Below are 13,614 nucleotides of genomic sequence, written 5' to 3'. Positions count from 1 at the left end.
AGTGTTGCTGGCTCGGCTTGTCCGTCATCATCCATCAGATACCCCAAGGACTAAACATCTTTAGTTTTTGCCCATGTACCTTCTGAGTGCAAAAGGGATTTTAGAGGGGGCTAGAGCCCAAAGAAATTAATCTGGACTGACGAAATTAAACGTAATTTACAATGTCGTAATCTTGAAAAATAATGAACAACAGAGCAATTATATTTAGAAAATGAAAATTAAAATGTACTTTCATTATAAAGAAAAGAGTGAGAAATTGAATCTATCAAAACAAAACCGAAAATAGCAGTTTGAAACTTAGTTTTTCAAGCCTCCCTACGAACAAAATACAACTTGCCCATCACATGAAGAATAGCTACAAAAGCAATGAAACCAATGCTCATGACAAGCACAACATTTGGAGAGATTTTGAGCCCTGGTGCATCATCTGTGTAAAATTGAAGCATAGTCCCGGCAGCCCCTCCTGAAGCCGCACCGCTTGTGGTTCTCCTCCTCCTCATGCTTGCAGCTGCTGCTGCACTGCCTCTTGGTGGAGCTGTTCCTGTTGCCATTTCTGTAACAACCACCAAAGCTCGCAACTTCAATTCCAATACAAAAAACAGCAGCAGCTTTGCCAAATCACGAATTGACATGAAAAGTATATTTCCTAAGGACATTAATGAAAAAAGGCTGCCATGCAAAATGTGCTGTAGTACACAATTTCTGAAGAAAATTACCAATAATTGCAAGGAACAAATAAGAGTTTTAAACAAAATTAAGCCAGCAGGCATGCATGTAGACAAGTTTAAAAGGGGGCGCTATAATACCCAAAATTCACAAAGCATCATTATAAAAAAAAATTTCAACAACAATCATTATGCTATCTTTTAAACCAATCTTTACGATCCTATCGAAGATATGATAATGTAATTGATTAGTACTAATAAATAATCTTTATACTCGAAGCCAATTGAATTATGCTAATTGAATCACCCAAAAAGAAAATCATAGAATTCCTCCCATGGAAATTTAAGATTCAATCAAATTACAATCTAATTCGATTTGAAAGGTTCACGCATGCACCGAATCCTAATCAGCGATCATATACAAAGAATTTCGAAAACCCTAAACTTGAAAGGTTTAAGAAACAACAGATCAAATGATGTAAAAAACATCAAATCTTAGAAACAAGATCTAAACTCAAATAACCCAGCGGATCGATCTATTCTATTCGGATGCCAAATGGAGATACATCCCAAATCAAGCCATCGTTCATAGCATCGCAAGAATTAATATCTAATGGAAGACAACAGAGAGAGAGGGAAAGATAAGAAGAACTCGCCTGAGTCGACTCAAATTCCAGATCGTGAGTTCGCAAGCTTTTTGAAGATGCCTGATTAATATCTTTGACTCAGAACGCAAAATATGGGCTTCCAGTTCAAATATATACGCAAACGGAACTCCTGGGCGCTTCCACGCAGCAATGACCAATCCATTTTAGCCACGTCATCCTTTACAGTCCGAACAAAGTGGGGATCAAACTTGCCTGCATCCATCGTTGCCGACGCGAACACTGTGTGGGCTAACTAGGCCCAATTTCTGTGGGCTGTCTTGGCGCAATTTGAGATATCTTTTGCCCTTTTAATGGACCAAAGAATAAATAAATAAAATTTAAAAATCAACAGAAATATATATGGATATCATATCACACTTATTTATATCTTTTTCAGAAAAAGATATTTTCCATTTTTTGAATTCAATTTCTATTTATTGTTAATCGATTCGAGTGACAAAAATATATCTATACATGAGTTTATATTTAATATATTGTCAATGTATAAATTCTATATATTATCACAAGACTGAATTTTATCATATCGTTAATAAATAAATTTTAAAAACTGTTTAGAAGTAAATATCCATAAATTTTTTTTTAAAAGCAAAAGAAAAAAATATCCATAATTTTAAAAATATTTATTTCAAAACACTTTTGAACATATGCTTATACACATTTATGAACCGGCATTTTAGGATTAAATGACAATTATGTAAGTATTATAAACCGACATTGTATCAAATATTTCCTTGCAAACAAGCAAATTTAACCTGGAGAAATGCTACAATTAATGAGTATGGAAAAATGGGGGAGTGTAAAACTATATGATCCTTTCTGTTTTACATCAAGTAGCAAAGTCAGGTGACTACGCTTGTTAATGAAACGAGAAAAAAATCTAAGCTCACTGAAAAAATTAGATGGTACCAGACTTCCCAGCACTAATAATACATTAACAAGGCTATTCTTGCTTGATGTTGACATTTGGCATACAGGTTATAACCCCATATACAACAACCGGGTTGAGACAGGAATCAAAATAATTCATATGACCTCTGCTAGGCTAGGCTGGCTTGATGCTTGTTACGAAACCATCCTCTTCTATCAGGCTGTCACTGTAAATGAACATCATCTGAAGTATAGAAAGCTTTGGTGATCATGGAGTCTAACAGGGTGGTGTGTATGTGTTTCTTTCACATCTTGTTGCAGATGCATAGCATCATCAGGAAGAACAATCAATCCTTTGACCTCTTGAAGAATCTACCACCTTTCTTTCCCATTCCAGTACCTGCAAGATTTGAGGATAGCAGAGATCTGGAATCTGGTCTCCATTTCAACTCTTTAAGCGTAGAAAACAAAGTAGCCAGTTCAGGTGTGACTTCGGTATCCTTAATATTGTTACATGACATTACTCTCAATCGCTGAAGCTCTTTACAAGAAAGCACTACCGACTCCAAACCTTTTAGTGTCAGTAATGAGCACCCTTCCAGGGAAAGAAGCGTCACTCTCCTACAAAGTGGGGAAAAGAGAAAAAGAAATAGGTAACCATAATTCAAATAATGGAGAGGGAAAAAATTACTGTCGAAAAATGACTATCCAGGGAAAAAGTGATGAAAAAAACTAGACAGCTAAGGATGAATCATTATCATCAACTAAAATTCCTTATTAACTACTGTTTGAATATGAAAATTACAAAGGAAACAGGCAGAAGCAAAAGTATCATACTAAAGGAATGCCATAAGCATATCAATGAGATATTTAAACCTATCAAGCATCAAGAGGAAGGGAATGTCCTCTTAATTATTTGGAATACGTCTGAACTTTCTAGAAATTCATTGCTTTCATTCGCGCAGATAATTTCAAGAGAAATCAACTGTCAAAGGCCTCAACTAAGTCTTAAAATTTCCTCTGGTCATATTGCAGATTAAAGGGCCCATTGCTCGAAAACAGAAGCCTTTTGAAACCTGATCACTAATTTTACCCATCAACTTGGTTAAACAATTCAACCATTCTCTAATGAGATCATCAATTCACCAATACTCTGCTTCCTAATTAGCAATGCCAATAAAAAGTACTTTCTAAGGATAAAAGGTTGCAAATAATCTAACACTGAAATTGAATTATCAAAGCTTTTGCACCTAGAATTAGCTAGTTTTACTCCACCGTCCTATTGATACATACATCATCTCAAATCAGAAGCAGAAAACATACAAAACTATAATACGCCAAGTAAAAGAAAAAGAAAACGGTAATCGAAATGAAAAAAGTCTCATACCTACAAATACTTGCAATGCTAAACACATCATCCTCCAAACCCCAACAGTTCTGTAAAACAATGTCCCTCACATTATCGCAAACCAAACACAAAGCTTTAAAACTTTGCTTATCCCGAATCTGACACCGCTGCAAATGCAACTCTTCAAGAGTCAAACAAGATCCCAAATGCTCATCCGCCCCTGGACTACTGTCTATACTTTTACAAGACTTAAGCCTCAAAGTCTTCAAATTCCCACAAAAGGAAAGCCCAGCTAACCACCCACCATCCATTCTATGATCACGAAGACTTAATTCTTCAAGCATTTGACAACATTGCCCTATCGCTTTAATCCCATCGTAGCTCCCTTCACATCCACAAAGCTCAAGCTTAACTAATCTTCTACACCCTTGAGCTAATAATGTTAACCCAATGTCTGAAACTATCGAATTATAAAATCCATCAATAAAACCAATCAATTTCACTACCTGTAAGTTTTTAATCCCCGAAATACCCTTCAAAGCCATATCCCCACAACAATGTAGTTCCAATTCTTGCAATGTGGAACACTCCTCCGCAATTCTTAACAGTCCTTCTTCGCTCGCCCCAATCGCCACTAACCTCTGTAAAGTCGGGTACTTTTCGGCTATCATTTTCAGCCCTTGGTCAACAGAATTTGACGGTAACAACGCTCTTTCTTGGAGAAACCCGTTGGGTGTAAAATCAGTATCGACATGAACAGTCATCGTTTTGTGGGTCATTAAAATCCCAGAGCTCCTCGGCGTCCTAATGCCCGAACGGACGAGGTCTAAATCGGTGAGATAGGGAAACCGGTTAAAAACCCGGCCCGAAATGATAAATGACCAATCTGTAACTTTAAGGGATTGCACCAGGCGGCCGCTAAGGTACAACCAACGTTTGCAGACCAAGGAATTGGAGACATGCTGAGAGATGGGAAGCTTCGAGAAGATTCTGAGGAGGAGTTCGTCGGAGAGGAGGGAGGTGTGATCTGGTGCGGTGGGGTCTAAGGAAAGTGATTGAAATGATGTTAAATCAGGCTCGGATGGCGGGGATGGTGATGGGGTGTTGCCGGGAGGACGTTGGAACTGCTGCTGCATCTTGTAAAAAACATGCTTCAGAGCTTGATCTTTGAACCCAATGTCTGATAAGCTTTGAGCCGTTGACCTCCACTTGGGATTTAGTGATGGCGGTGGCTTTAAGTCTAAGTTTTCATGGTAATGGTCAGAACTAGGGCTAAGGTTAGCGCTAGGGTTTGTCTTTGGGGAATTTGGTGATTCTGGTGAACGTGACATTTTGTAAGGGTTTGGGGTTTTTTTAAACCAAAAAAGAGTTTGAAAATTTCTGGAAAATCCAATCCAAAAAGCATAAACTAATTAATTGCATTAGCTAATTAGTTTATCTCTCTGTTTCTATCTTTTGTCTAATTGTAGTAAGGATTCAGCTTCTCCTCTCTGTAGTTTCCCACTTTCCATCACTGGATTGACTCCCAACAATAACATAACCATTTGTCTCTTCCTATTAACCCCTTCCCGATGATAATCCCTTCAAGAAGGGTCAAAAAACGTTTAGCCAAAAGCGACCAACCCCCATGAACTAAAGGAAAATCCTTTGAAAGGGTGCCACGTTTGCAAAGTGTTGAAGTGTTTCGAATGACGTGGCATAATAATATACAATGATAGGAGTTGGCGGGCATGAGGTTTGGTGCAGTTGATCGGTACACTTATGACCTGAAACTGGTTGATCCTTCCTGTCGGTACGCCCTTGTGTTTTGCCATTACAACTTTGTTCAGTTTTGTCTCTTGTAATAGTCTGTGATTTGAGCGGCTGACTTTGTTAAGTGGATAAGATCTTGCTTCCCCCTTTTCCCCCATTGCCAGCCATGTCCCAAAAAATTTTTTTAATTATTATGAAAAATAAAAAGGAATCATCTTGGAGAAAAAAAAAAGGATGGGCCTTTTTCAGGTAAAGCAAAATAATTATAGCTTTGACTGCAGGGAATAAACGTACAAAAAAAAAAGGAAAAAGAGGCTAATTGAAAATAATGTTGTTTTGAGTGATGAGGTATTCAGGGTCATTTCCCTTTTGAGTTAATCACATTAGTAATCATTGAAGAATGATTAGATGAAGGGGCTAGTACTTGGGTTTAGCTTCAAAACTTTTTTACTTTATTTTCGGCTTACTTAATGAAGTTTTGTAGGTCCAAAACAGTAGAACAAACTGCATTTATGTGAAACTTGCTTTGTCCTGTAATTGATAGTTCGGATTTCCTTTTCTTAAATTTATAGCAGTCAGGTGGCCATGACTCCTGGGAAGTTCATTGAAACCGAAGCAAGGGAAATCAACATGAATGAATTCTGCTTTTAAGTAACGTAATGGTAATAATAAATGAGGGGAATAGAGGGCTGGGGGCAAAGCCCATCAATAGACCCTGTTGAAATACAGAACCAGATACGAGCCCATACAAATTTGCAGGATGGTTTTGGGGAAAAAAAGTTCGTGGCCCAGCTGCCAGTTCCAAATCCATTTGCAAACTTGTTTCAGCAATTTTCATTTTCCAACTGTGGTACTGCTGGCATGAAGCAACTGTACCAAGGTCGGGGATCATAAGATGATCACTTCATCTAGCTTTCTTCAGGTGAAGTAATTGATAGCCTTTTGCCAATGGTGCAGTATGGTGGGGGGGGGGGGGGGGATTGGGTGGTGTTTAAGCAAGTATAGTTGATTAGTAGCCAAAAGAAAAATGGGGTTTGAAGTTTTAAGCCCTCTTTATTATGAATTGAGAAGCTGACAGGATATGAAAAATGTTGGAAGGGTTTGCATGAAAATCAATACAGCGTTGAAGGGGTCAAGCAATGATTTCAAAGGGAGTCTTCGTCAATAAGGGGCGATCACAGAAACTTTGAAAGTGGTCCCGAATTTATCATTCAAAACAGGGGTTTGGCCTCCCATGATTAATGTTAAGACCGTGGAATATCCATGCAAAATCAAGGCGCTTGGACAGGTAACCATCATGGAATTTGGAAATAATGAACCACGCATCCGGCGTCCCTGGACCATTGTTGTTTCTCATTGCATTTAGCTATAAAATTGAGAAGAATTTATCAGATTGAATCCTGTTCACTTAAGCAGTGATTTTGCACCAAAAAGGAAAACCATGAATGACCGGGTCACACTAACATGGCTGCTTAAAACCACCGCAAAAACCGTGAAAAAACACATAGCTACATCCTCTTCTTTCTTTGAACCCATATTAGTATTGGCATATAAAGGGTAGTTTTGTTTTAAAAAGAAAAAGAAAAAGATCTAGACACATCAGACAGGAGATATAGTTTTTCAACTTTACACTGACAGCCTTGGTCCTGCAACAACAACGTTTCAACCTTCCTTCTTCCCCTGTTTTTGGCTATATGTCCTGGAAGTACCCTTATCGTATACCGTAGTAAGATCCCGTGGCGCTTTTGCTCCTGGGAGTGAGAATCACTGTTCCAGGGTTGAGCTGGGGTTAATCCTCTGCACCAGATTTCAGCAGTCTGTCCACGCGCGGGCTTGGAACAGATGATTCAATGGCCTCCATGAAGGGGGTCCCGCGTGGTTACTGACTGTTTTCAATGTGCTCGCCTTTATCCCGCACCACAATTCGGGTCGATATTTATTTTTGGGAGTCTCTCCTTTTGTTTCCCAGCTTTTCTTTTGGCCTCTTTTTTCTGCGGCTGTCTCCCAGTGGATACGGCTTGTTATAGTACCCCAGTGAGTAAACCCCATCATCATCATTTCGAACCCTTTTATTTTAATTTTTTGTTATTTTTAAAGCACTTTCCTCGTTTTTTTACTACATATGGACCAGAACCCTTCTCTCTCTCTCTCCCTCTCCCTCTGTCTCCTCTCCTTGATTGACTGTGATTGTTATCTCCATAATAATAATAATAATAATAATAATAATAATAATAATAAAAGGCTAGGGGAAGGCATTTTTTTTGCAGTACCACTGTATGACTCTATTCTCAAATCCCATTATCAGTTGAAGAACAATCTGAACAGAAAAAGAAGAAAAGACCCAATATATCCCCTGTCTGATACATGAAAGTTGTCAAGCAAAACGGATTGCAAAAGCTCATCTGCTAGTACTCCAGGCAAGTTCTGTCAAAATGAGTCAGTGTGTTCCCAGTTGGGATCTCGACGACAATCCTGCTATTGCACGCCACTCCCTCCGTTCCAACTCCAATTCTACTGCCCCTGATGTGCCCATGTAAAAATCCTCTCTTTCTCTTTCTGTTTCTCTGTAGGGTGTCTTTATGTACGTGTGTTTCTGTGTGTTTTTCCATTTTTGTTGTTGTTGTTGATGTTTGTGATTTGCTTTGCAGGTTAGACTATGAAGTTGCGGAATTAACATGGGAAAATGGGCAACTAGCGATGCACAGTTTAGGTCCGCCACGCGTGCCGGCCAAACCCCTAAACTCCACCTCTCCCTCTAAGTACACTTGGGATAAACCACGCGCTGGTGGCACTTTGGAGTCCATAGTGAACCAGGCCACTAGCTTTCCATATCGTAATGTTTCTCTCGATGGCGGCAGGGACGAACTTGTACCCTGGTTCGACCACCACCGTGCTGCAGTCGCCGCGGCGGCGGTGGCGTCGTCATCAGCCACCATGACTATGGATGCTTTGGTACCTTGCTCAAACAGGTCCGAGGACCGGACCACGCACGTGATGGAATCTATACGAGGGCTAGGAGGCACTTGCGTGGTGGGATGCTCCACTAGGGTGGGATCCTGTAGTGGGCCAACTGGTACCCAAGACGACGGTGTACTCCTCACAGGGAAACGCGCACGGGAGGCGCGTGTTTCTGTAGCCCCCGAGTGGAGCAGCAAGGACCAAAACGCAAGCGCCAGTGCCACGTTCGGAACGGATAGCCAGCACGTGACTGTTGATTCGTATGAAAAAGATTTCGGTGTGGGATTCACTTCCACATCTCTTGGTTCCCCTGAAAACACAAGCTCTCCAAGACCCTGCACCAAGGCCACCACTGCCGATGATCATGACTCTGTCTGCCACAGTAGACCCCAGGTAAAGTTCTTCTATTCTATTATTATTGCATGTGCATGTAATTTGTTTTGTTTTACAATAATATTGAGAGAGAAACAAACTTTCTTTTGGTACTTTTTTGTTTGTGAATTTTTTTTGTTATGTTAAAGAGGAAGGCCGGTGAGGAAGACAAGAGGAAGGAAACTGGGAAATCTTCAGTTTCAACTAAAAGGAGCAGGGCTGCTGCTATCCACAACCAGTCCGAACGTGTATGCTCTCTCTCTCTCTCTCTCTCTCTCTCTCTCAAGTTTTGCAGTTAATCAGGACTAAACATCAGTAAATAATTTGATTAAGAAAATAGTTATAGTAACTGTTTTCATCAATGGGACAATAACCTGATGCTCACTGTCAATGATTGGATTCGATTATGCTAGTGGCAAAAGTGAGTTACTGACTAGTTTTCAATTGGCTGCAGTCAGAAAGGATAAAGAAAGGAATTTGACTTTCCTTCTTTGTGAGGAGTAGTATTTACCTTCTTCTTTTTTCCTTTGATTTTTGGTTTCCCCAGAAAAGAAGAGATAAGATAAATCAAAGGATGAAGACATTACAGAAGCTGGTACCCAATTCTAGCAAGGTACAAAATTTTCGTTGCAGCTTTCACGTATAGTAAACACACAAGTAGTATTCATTACTAAATCTCTGCAAAATTTGGCAGTGCCTCAAGAATATCCTTCACAATTGTAACACAGTAGGATTACTTTATACTGGCAGAAATTGCTTTATTTCTTTGTAATTAGTGAGTAGTAGTACATCTTTTGTCCTGCTAAAGTTAAAGAAGATTTGGAGGCATATCTGTAGGATATCTCAAAAAGGACCCACCTTAAGGTAAGCAATAATAGAAAAAAACAGAACAAAAAGGCCGACGAAAAAATGGTACTAGTTTTATTTGTAGAAGTCTTCCTGCCTTCGCTATCACTTAATAATTTTGTGGGCTGAGGTTTCTCTATGGTAGTTCTTCCTTATCCTCGACTAGATACTTTTTTGGGGTATTCCCATGTATTTGCCAAAAGATAAAAGAGTACTTCTTTTTTCTGTTCCAACGGAGAGAATTACCTTTACTGATATGGCTATCGTGTCTTTTAAACTTGAAACAAGTTGGATCCATAAAGAACTTTATTCTTTACGGATATAAGATTAGATGTAAAGTAGTTGCATATCTAAGATTTGATTATTTGTCCATTGGTAGCTTGATTTATAGATGGTATCCATATTTTATAGAACAGTTATGCAGTTTGGAATATTTGCCAGTTCTTGGCAGATTGAAAAACTATACGCCGAGAGACAGCAGTAGAAAGTTGGGATCTATTCCATGCATGCATCAACATATATATCCAACATGACTTCAGATTAAGAGATTCAAACCTCCCAGATTAGTCTGCAGTAGACAGCTGCAGACATAGAATGATATTAATGTGGTCCAAAACAATTTTTCTTTAGTTCAAATGGTTGTGGGAATTTCGGGACTGTTTCAATTATCCTAGGCCACAAAACCAATTTTGCCATGGGGACAACTTGATGGAAGGTTGTTAGGTGTGGAGACAATCACCTGCTACCACATAAATACCCTTTCATGGTAGGCCCCTGTTGCTCTGGGGCTTGTCTGAAATCTCTCATCGCCATGATTCTAATCCATATTAACTGGAAAATGGTATAGGGAAGTAAGTATGGTGCTGTACACGCCTTGCCGAGTCGGTCATGCATTGCAAGCAATGCAATTCCAATATAGTGACACAATTAACACTGTAGGGAGAGATGTGTGTTTCTTCTGACTCTGATTATTCATAAAATAAAAAGATTTGAAGAATTGTGTGGTGCAGACAGTTGCCATAAGGGCCTGTAGAGTATACTTTTGACCTATGAAAAGTGCCTAAGCCTTCTGCCTAGTCTGAACTCTGAGCTCATTCTATCCTTAACTGAATAAATAACAACTGATATTAACTGTAGATTCCAACTGTATGTGAATAAACTATGTATCAGAAAAGGGTAACCAAGCATGGAACTATTGGAATGGTTCAAGTCTTACTGAAGATTAAGTTGATTTCAATGCAACTAATGTAGAAAACCCGCATATCAAAGACTGATTTCCAGTAAACATGGCAAGCGGGCATATGATGCTTTGCATGTTTAGGAGATCAACAAAAGAAAAGCATGATATGAACATGGTTCTTCAAATGATGTTCTAGGGTGTACCTTTCTCGAGATTTCTCATTTACAAAGTACAAATAACAAACTCAAAAACTAAAAAGTTTTTTATGTTTTAGTTGTTATTCTAAGTTACTATAATGTGTAGTAATTTGGTGTTCACTATATTATTTTGTTTAACACAAGCTTTTTGCGATTTTTTTTTTCATTACAGACTGACAAAGCTTCAATGCTAGACGAAGTGATTGAATATCTGAAACAACTACAAGCACAAGTTCATATGATGAGTAGGATGAACATCCCACCAATGATGTTCCCGATGACGATGCAACAGCAACTCCAGATGTCAATGATGGCCCCGATGGGGATGGGAATGGGGATGGGCATGGGCATAGGAATGGGGGTCATGGACATGAGCACCATGGGACGGCCAAACATCACCGGCATCTCTCCAGTTCTGCCTAATCCTTTCGTGACAATGACTCCTTGGGATGGCTCTGGTGACCGGTTACAAGCTGCCTCAGCAGCTGTAATGCCAGACCCTCTATCAGCATTCCTGGCGTGCCAGTCACAGGTAGCCTTTGCTTTCTATATCATGTTAAAAATATCTTACTATACTATAGTTTCTGTAGTATATTGAAACTTGAAAGGTCCATATTAAAGGCTCTAGGCTCTAGGCTCTAGGCTCCAGCATGCTTGTCTCATTGTAGAACTACTAAATTTCGGTGGTTGCGGTGTACCAATCAGGTCATTAACTAGTCAAATCATATTAAATTTAGTTATAATCAGTGGTTACTATATATGTTTCATTAAGGAAAAAGAGAAGCAACTCGCAGTATCTTAAAAATCAGCATAATTAAATTTTCAAATAATCTAGATGGACGTGAGATATATGTATATATACCAGTTGTTTGATCAATTTGCAAAAACTTGTTGCAGCCAATCACCATGGATGCTTACAGCCGAATGGCCGCTATGTATCAGCAGATGCAACATCCACCGGCTTCTAGCTCGAAGAACTAAGCTTCATGCCTTACTCCTAGCTAGCTGCGTTTCTATGTACAAAAACCTGAACTTGGGTTTTAATTCTCACACTGGCACAGGGTTTTGGTACGATCTAGTTCATGTAATTATTAGCGTTGTGGGTGGTAACTTTGCTGCAAATTTGTTCTTTTCTGAATTTGTAGTATCATGGTTCCATTGATCCAAGAGCTTCGAATCTTCCCCTTTCCTCAACCTTTTATTCTGTGTAAAATTTTGTATCTTTCCAAGTCTCAATCAAATATAATTTAAAAGCAAAATTTTCAGCTGAAACTTGATCTAAGGCTTCTTCCTTCTGCTAAATGAAGGTTCAATTCTGCGTTGAAACTTAACCCTGCAAAAGAGAAAGCATATCTGTTTTCACATAAAAAATGACTTAATGGTGGATATTCAATCAATATCTGATTGTTTGTTGTCGATTCCGAAGCCTAAGGGGAGACATCAAACGTGTAATGCTCATGAAAAGATGAACATGTAAATGATTGGATGCTCATTTGTCAACTTGAATCTAGGAATCACCACACGTTTGTTCCAATGGGTTCCACACAACACTATCATTTGCCCCATATAATAAATGAATGACTTTGGCCTTTTCGGACAAAATCATGAGAGAAATGAAAATTCCCAAGCCTACAGTACAAATTCTTCTTCCTTTCCTTCACATTCTCCCTTCCGTTTTGGAGTCTCTGGTGATCAGGCTGTACCTGTAAGTTGAGTTCTGCTGGAAAACCATGCTTAAACTTTCACTTTTGAAACAATGGTTACACACCAAGAATCAACCTTCCAAAGCTTCAAAGATAGACATTGAGGCACCTTGTATGATTTCTTCAACAAGGATATAACGCCATGAGATACCAGACGAATGATCCATGGGACCGTTTTTGTTTTTATCTTTACAAAAAAAAAAAACCTATGAAGAAAAACATTCATGCTACTTTTCAACGAGGGACCCCAACATACTTCACGTTGAGCTGTTGTAACCATCGTAGTGCTTGGGTGATGTGAATGTGATAGGCTGCCGGCCTCATCGAATTTAAGAGAGAGATAAGAGTATATGATTATAGAACGTGACGCTTGGACCATGAGATCACCACAAAATGCCTTTTATGTTTGAAGATTTAGTTAGCCTCTCTTTCGATTTTTCCCCACCTAAAGAAAAATTAATCTATCCAACGCTTCAACATTAATGTTGGATTTTTCAGATTGGATAATTAAATTCTCAAAAAATTGTTAGACTTTTAGATTTTGTAATGCATCAATAATGTTTTAAAAGCATTATTGAAATTCGATATTGATATGTTTGATTGATACTTTTATTATTTACTTTACGAAAAAGAAAAAATTGTCGGTCGGATGTATTGGACCAAATCCTAGGAAACAATCCCTAAAGGGTCTTGTTGAAGGGTGTCTAGGCCTTAAACAGAAAGGTCCTAAATCATCCTTGAGTCCCCTCAATCCCATTGGAAAGTTGGGGGGAAAAGTGAAGGAAAAAGAAAAAGGTGAGAAAAAACAAAGGGAAGTAATAGATGTAATGGAAGGGAGAATCATGTGCAACGTGAAACTTTTGACTTGTGCATGGACCGTGATATGATATACTAGTCCCATGTTCTACCAAAAAAATATATTATACCATATTCTTCTTATGTCCTAACTTTTTTCTTTTTGCTTTTTACCCTTTTTTTTTCCCCAATTTGGAGATGCACATGTCATTTGCTCTGTCCCATCACAAGATTATTTGTTCTAATTCCATTTTGGTTGCAAA

The 13,614-nt window shown here is 38.8% G+C and overlaps 3 protein-coding genes across 5 annotated transcripts; 1 reads left to right on the top strand and 2 right to left on the bottom strand.

Annotated features, from left to right (window-relative positions):
- Positions 1-198: 198 nt before the first annotated feature.
- LOC18614384 (protein transport protein Sec61 subunit beta) lies at positions 199-1,480 on the bottom strand. Its single transcript, XM_018125140.2, has 2 exons — positions 1,322-1,480; positions 199-553 (listed from the first exon to the last, which is right to left on the bottom strand). Exon 2 carries the CDS (start codon positions 549-551, stop codon positions 306-308), a length of 246 nt encoding a protein of 81 aa, XP_017980629.1. The 5' UTR covers positions 552-553; positions 1,322-1,480; the 3' UTR covers positions 199-305.
- Positions 1,481-2,106: 626 nt separating this feature from the next.
- On the bottom strand, positions 2,107-5,197 carry LOC18614383 (F-box protein At5g51370-like). Its single transcript, XM_007052121.3, has 2 exons — positions 3,588-5,197; positions 2,107-2,821 (listed from the first exon to the last, which is right to left on the bottom strand). The coding sequence occupies exons 1-2, from the start codon at positions 4,877-4,879 to the stop codon at positions 2,548-2,550; spliced, it is 1,566 nt and encodes a 521-aa protein (XP_007052183.3). The 5' UTR covers positions 4,880-5,197; the 3' UTR covers positions 2,107-2,547.
- A 2,062-nt stretch (positions 5,198-7,259) lies between these two features.
- On the top strand, positions 7,260-12,047 carry UNE10 (basic helix-loop-helix (bHLH) DNA-binding superfamily protein). Of its 3 annotated transcripts, none has more exons than XM_088806951.1 (6): positions 7,260-7,833; positions 7,949-8,651; positions 8,780-8,878; positions 9,178-9,243; positions 11,026-11,385; positions 11,768-12,047. In XM_088806951.1, exons 1-6 carry the CDS (start codon positions 7,733-7,735, stop codon positions 11,819-11,821), a joined length of 1,383 nt encoding a protein of 460 aa, XP_088663077.1. In that variant the 5' UTR covers positions 7,260-7,732; the 3' UTR covers positions 11,822-12,047. The 3 variants fall into 3 exon arrangements, with proteins under 3 accessions (XP_088663077.1, XP_007052181.3, XP_017969485.2); XM_018113996.2 differs by having other exon boundaries at positions 7,283-7,833; positions 11,751-12,047; XM_007052119.3 differs by lacking the exon at positions 9,178-9,243 and having other exon boundaries at positions 7,269-7,833; positions 11,751-12,047.
- Positions 12,048-13,614: the final 1,567 nt, after the last annotated feature.

Source organism: Theobroma cacao, chromosome 1 (genome assembly GCF_053813885.1).
Source record: "Theobroma cacao isolate CCN51 chromosome 1, ASM5381388v1, whole genome shotgun sequence".
NCBI classification, from domain to species: domain Eukaryota; kingdom Viridiplantae; phylum Streptophyta; class Magnoliopsida; order Malvales; family Malvaceae; genus Theobroma; species Theobroma cacao.
This window is presented reverse-complemented; position numbering and strand designations above follow the sequence as displayed.